At 42.4% G+C, this 5,970-nt stretch overlaps 2 protein-coding genes across 2 annotated transcripts in view; one reads left to right on the forward strand and one right to left on the reverse strand.

Annotated features, from left to right (window-relative positions):
* Positions 1 to 4,766, reverse strand: part of cactin — a 9,633-nt gene extending 4,867 nt beyond the window's left edge. Inside the window, exons 1-6 of the mRNA XM_005721146.2 lie at positions 4,399 to 4,766; positions 2,668 to 3,268; positions 2,479 to 2,574; positions 2,159 to 2,304; positions 1,884 to 2,046; positions 59 to 173 (exon numbers count right to left, since the gene is read on the reverse strand). Coding sequence (XP_005721203.1) covers positions 59 to 173; positions 1,884 to 2,046; positions 2,159 to 2,304; positions 2,479 to 2,574; positions 2,668 to 3,268; positions 4,399 to 4,703 — 1,426 coding nt within the window. The 5' untranslated portion in view covers positions 4,704 to 4,766. The remainder of the gene's footprint in view (positions 1 to 58; positions 174 to 1,883; positions 2,047 to 2,158; positions 2,305 to 2,478; positions 2,575 to 2,667; positions 3,269 to 4,398) is intronic.
* A 946-nt stretch (positions 4,767 to 5,712) lies between these two features.
* LOC102215394 (ubiquitin-conjugating enzyme E2 R1-like) overlaps positions 5,713 to 5,970 on the forward strand; it is a 5,703-nt gene continuing 5,445 nt past the window's right edge. The window contains exon 1 of the mRNA XM_005721534.1: positions 5,713 to 5,752. Coding sequence (XP_005721591.1) covers positions 5,713 to 5,752 — 40 coding nt within the window. The remainder of the gene's footprint in view (positions 5,753 to 5,970) is intronic.

A 5,970-nucleotide genomic window follows, 5' to 3' on the forward strand; every position in this document is an offset into this window, starting at 1 on the left:
GAGAGAATCATATCAGGAGAAAAGCCATTAGAGAGGAACAATGTGAAGGGTGTCCTACCAGGCCCTTTTCCAGAGGCCTCCAGTTTTCTCAGTTTGCTGATCTCATCCTCAGTGATGGTAGTCATGTCTCTCCAGAAGTCCACGTTCTTGCCCTGTTCCAACTCCATGTACACCTACCAGAACATTGTGCATGCAGTAATGTTTTAATTATGCTGCACTTTAAGATCAGTACATGTTAACATGCATCTTTTGACATGTTTACGGTAAATATGGATAATTATAGATTTACACTAAACAACCTACAGCTGATTTGCCTCCTAATAGCACCTTTATTCTGTGACATTTATATTATTAAGACTTTAAGTGTGAGAGATGGTCGCTTCCTAGGTGGCCATACTAGGTGGTAGCCTGCTAAGCATTAGGTCAGCTAATCTGAGTCCCTGAATTGGACTTCGCCACCATGTTTGAAGTGATTCTGACAAATGGAGAATTTTAAAGCAATTACCAATTAACACCATCTGCTGTGTGGATACTTACACTAATCTGTGCTCAGGTATTTTACAAAGTAAAAGTCAATATTCAAGTTAGGACTTAATACTATCTACAGTGCTGTGCAGAAGTCTTGACCCACCCCTTATCTTTATATCATTAATGACATTATTAGAAATGGAAGATTGGTGCAAACGTACATAGAAATACAGTATATAAAAGGCAAAAAATATACAATTCCAGCAAGCTTGAAAGTCAGTATTTTGTATGACCAACTCTCTTAGACAGCTTACTTATAATACATAATAATAAGACTTGTAATAAGTAGTCTCCAGGAATAGTTCTCGAGGCTTCTTGAAGGAAATTCAAAGTCCTTCTTTGGATATTTGCTGCCTTTTGTTCAATTCTCTATCAAGATGATCCCACACTGCTTCAATAATGTTAAACTGGGAAGGCCAATTGATAGTGTGTTTGGGATCACTGTAATGAAGCCGTTGCCAATCAGATGCCTTCCAGCATTTTCTTTTCCTGTGTTGATAATTCAGTCAATTCTGACTTCCTGTCCAACACCACTGGTTGAAAAGCAGCCCCAAACTATGACAGAGAGCCCACCATGTTTTACAGAATGTTGTGGACACTGAGTTTTAGACCTCCTCTGTACATGTTAATGACAATTTGAATGAAAAACTTCAAATTTGGATTCATTACTTTACAAGACCTTTTGAACAGATTCAGTCCAGCTCTTGTGTAATTTGGTATACCTAACCCGCTCCTCCCTGTTTCCCTTTCTTCCTTCCTTCCTGCCACCCTTCCACTGAGACAGTTCTTGACTGAAGTAAAGAAATATGCTGTGGAGTAACAAAGTGCCTGAAGATTCAATTTCAAATTGGTTATTTGCCAAGTTGTCTGTCGATGATAAACATGGCACAGATCCATCCCTTGCGTAAGGTAAGGTCTCTTTTTATGCTCGAATGATTCATGGTGGCTTAACAAACAAAGATTCCTCTGAGAAAGGTCAGGTACAAGGACTGGACTGAAAATAAGCAAAATAGATGCCAGTGATCAAAGAAGAGCACTGAAAGGCCTTCAGGAAGCCAGGAGAACTATTGCTCAAGAGCACTTAAAAACTGCCAATAACATCTAACATCAGGAAGCAAAATATAAAGAAACTGAATAGTTTAAGAATTTTGCACAGTACTATAACATGAGATTTCATAGCAGTAGCTCATAACGTAGTGAGTGATGTTATGTTTTACATACAGTCTAAACTTGACACTACAAATTGAGCTGGGTTTTTAATATTGTATCTGTATGGGCATATTATGAAACACTGTATTAAAATCAGTCCTTTCATAAACAGAACTTTTACACTTTATTTAAGCACATCTACAAACCTTTATGTCCTCTAGCAAGTCGTCCATGTCAGTGACCGTGAGCCCATTGAGGAACGTGTATGGTTCGTGCATTTCCACTGCCAAATCATCATCTTCTGCACTGATGTACTTCGCCAAAAGGTCGATCGGCTTCGCGCGGCCGTCACGGATTCTAATCTTAGACCTGCAGAGACAAAGAACAAGGGTGTGAAGCAGGGTTAATTAGATAAACAGATGTAGAAGGTGGAGGTTTAAACAAACTGATCCAATCATAGTGGAGTAAGAGCCACACTAACCTTAGTTTGGCCTGATGCAGATGGAAGTTATCTTCCTGTTCAGCCCAGGTCTTGAAATATTCTGCCTCTTTCTCTCTCTGCAGCATTTCCAGCTCCTGCTCTCTCATGGCCTTCTCTCGCTCCCGCTCCAGACGCAGCTGCTTCACCTACATCAACATAAAATTGGTGTATAAATATGTCGCTCCCAATCTCTAAACTTAAAACTGATCCTCCATGTTTTGCCTGGGAAGTGAAATTCCACCCTTTTTTTAAGCATTTATATAAAAAGTCAGGCACTGTGTGAGCACTAATGTGGAAGATTTTTATCCCACAGTTCTTACCTTCTGCAGCTCTCTACGGTTCTCCTCCTGAATACACTTGTTCCTTTCTTTGAGCTCTTTCTCTCCGAGATGACCGATACCTTTCTTATCCAACGCCTGAGGAAGCAAAAAGAACCGTGGATGGGATACAAGGTCTCAAAAGCAGGTTATGACAGGCAAATATCCAAACTTTTGCAGTCAGGAACTCACCTTTTGCCATTTAAATGTCCCCAATAAGTTGTTGTCCCCAAAAGGATTGTCTGCATTGGTGTATCCCAGGTACTCCTCACTCCAGCCCATCTTCTCTCTCCTTTTCTTCTCCTTTGCTTCCTTCTTTGCCAACCTTCTGGCCCTCTTCTCCTCTGGTGTCTCAAGAGCTTTCATCATCTCCTTCTGTTTGTTCCTCTCCTCCTTTTCCTTGAGTGCGCCTCTCTCGCAATCAGACTCTGAGCTCTCAGATGACTCACTCGAACTGAAGCGCTGCTTGCCTCTGCCCCGGTCAGACTTCTCTTGGCTTCTGTTACTCCTCCCGCGCTCCCTGTCTTCACTTTTCTTCCTTCGCTCTCGACTTTTGTCGCTGTCTCTGCCGCTGTTCTTGTACCTCTCTTTCTCTCTGTCCCACTCCCTCCTCTGTCTGTCTCTCAGTGGACTCCCTCTCTCAGGACTCCTTCTTCTTCTCCTTTCTCTGTCGCCGCTTCCATCATGGGAGTCAGAACTGGACTGGGATCTTCCCTTTCTCCTCTCTCGGGATGTTGTTCTATGACTCTCCTGTTCCTTTCTCCTCCTCATTTTTGTATTATCTGAATCAGGACTGAGAGAGAAAGTGTGATTTAATACAGTAACTGCAGGAATACAATATTAACTACAGAAGACCCACATAACAGGAAACTCTGAGGTCCCGTTGAATACAGTTAAAACATATTTTTATTATTAATTATTATTATTATTATTATTATTATTACATGCAATGGAGTTACCATAACAAGTTGATATAGGGATTATATCTACAGAAGGTCTTTTCATTCACATAAAGACTAACACTAACGTCACTGAACATCAGCATCGCTATCAGTTGATTGGATTACTGTGCAGCAGCCTGGCACTCAACCAAGGATGGGACAAACATCGATACAGCAATATACTGTGCACACATCTCTTTTATGTATATTTTATGCAGTGACAACAAACCTTATGCTGTACAATGATTTAAACCCTACCTACATCCAATTAAAAACCATACAGAACAACAAAAGATTCAATTCAGAAATGCAATTTGCTTTTCAAAAAAGAAGGGTTAATTTAAATTTAATTCCGGCAATACATTTTTAAAAAGCTGATATTGGGGGGAAAAAACCCTGGTGATCTAATAAGATGCCTTCTCCTTGGGGAGGGGACCCCGAGCTAGACCCAGAACCCACTGAAGAGATTATACATCTCACTTTGCCTGGAAATGCCTCAGTATCTCCCAGCAAGGACTGGAAAGTGTTGCTTGGAAGATGGGTGTCTGAAATACCCTGCTGAGCCTGCTGCCACTACAACCTTCGGATGATTGATTGATGGATAGACAGAATATCTACGAAGGTCTCACAGGCATGTTGCAGTAAGCAATACTGCGCCACACGCACTGGTGGTATGAGTTCTTCAAATAATAAAACAACAGACATCTTTTTTCTTCCTTTTTTTAAATGTAAGGCCTTGCTCAGTTCTGCAAGTCAACATCAAATTATATTTAGCGCCTAAGCAAAAGCATAGATGCATGCGGATTCCTGGAATTCCCCCCAAAAAGAATAGTTTTTGTTCATGTCCTTTCGCTGTCGCAATTCGGACAGAAAACCGTTACGTTTACGGAGTCACTCGATGTGTTCAAATGAGGCCTGCTACTACCATCATAATATATAAAATCCCAAGTAAGCAGCCAACTCCGCTTCGCAAAGCGATTACCTTGATGACCGACCCTTCGACCTGTTCCTCTGACTCTGAGTCTCTCGCCTCCGGTCGCTCTCCGAGCCGCTGCTGGAACCAGAGCGGCCCCTGTGCTGAGGCCGACGTCGGGCCGTAGAGCCATCGCTGGAGTCCTGACTGCAGGATCTTCCCCTACCACGAGCGGCCGTTTTCCCGTCGGCAGACCGACTGTGGTCTCTCCTCTCATCTGGGGATCTAGACTTGTTTCCTCTAGACTTATTCGGCCGATCTCGGCTCCGACTTCTGGACTTGGAGCGAGCCCGACGTCGAGACTTGGAACTCATTGCGAACTTTCTCTCAATAGGGGGTCCCAACACCAGTTTGTCGCATAAATAAGATGTAACAAATGGGCCTTTTTAAGACATATTCTGTTCGTACCTGGTTAAACGGCACTGGAACGATTAAAAAGCAAATAATGTCAATATTTCACATTTTTAGGTCATATTAAAAATAAATAAATAAATAAATAAAACCGTTACATATTTAACTAGTTAACGGGGCAGCAAAAAGCCCCCCTCGAAGGGGCTTTCTGTGAAATGGCGCGTATTATTTACGTCACGAGAACCTTGAGAAAAATAAACTAGAAACAAATGGCCCGCTGTTTATTAACTGTTGATTTATGAAATCCGCACCCCTCCTCGGAGTACCATCTGAATACAACTGAGAACCGTCAGTGTGTTGAAATAATTTCAGGGTGAAAACAGCTCAGAAGCACGAACAATATTTGGCGTTTTTGTGACGTCAGAAAGTGGCAAATGCAGTTCCCTAAATTCCCTCTCAAATAAAATGTTAAAGAATTATTGCTCTAAAAGCTATTATTTTTTCTGGGTAAATTTAATTGTATATAAACTTATGTAATAAGACAGTTGAATGCGTCACGGCACGCCTTCTTTGCTGCTCTAAAGGGGAAAAATAATGTTGACAGGTGGAAATTGGACTACAAATCCCGCATATCACAGGGCGCCATTGCCTGTTTGTAGAGGAAAGGGGACTCCTTTCAGCAACATTCTTCTCTATCCTGTCTTCTCTTATGGCCGTATGAGCTATATTTTCCGGCTGTTGCCGTAAAGAATTCATGGGTTTGGGTATATAGGTGTGTTTTCTGTCCTAGCCTGGCTCTTGTATGCGGTTAGGAAGTATTCGCGCCGTGCTAGGATCGGTTCGATCTGGTTGGTGAGGTAGGGCTTGTTAGCTAGCTCCCATTAGCCTACAGCTATCAGTAGATTTACGGCTTATATCCGCGGCTGTTCTGCCAGGTAGATCAGCTAAAGCTGGAGGCGCGGGTCTGACACAATGGTTGGTCAGTTGCAGATTTCTCTGAGTGTTGACATTGGTAAATAATTTCTCTGTTTCGGGGACAGATCAACGCCACCTTTGTTTGGCTCGAGCACAGCCTGACACGTTTGGCCTGTTTTATTGTCTCGGTACTGTTGTTGTTTTCAGGGTAGGCTGCTTGGCTTATTAGGCTAACTTTGCCGTGTTCGCGTGAACAGAAGGAAACTGTCCGCTGTTCACTCCAGAATATCCCGACAGCCACCCAGACCACCACCA

Source organism: Pundamilia nyererei, unplaced genomic scaffold, assembly GCF_000239375.1.
Source record: "Pundamilia nyererei isolate P.nyererei 1_Seehausen unplaced genomic scaffold, PunNye1.0 scaffold00004, whole genome shotgun sequence".
Taxonomy (NCBI): Eukaryota; Metazoa; Chordata; class Actinopteri; order Cichliformes; family Cichlidae; genus Pundamilia; species Pundamilia nyererei.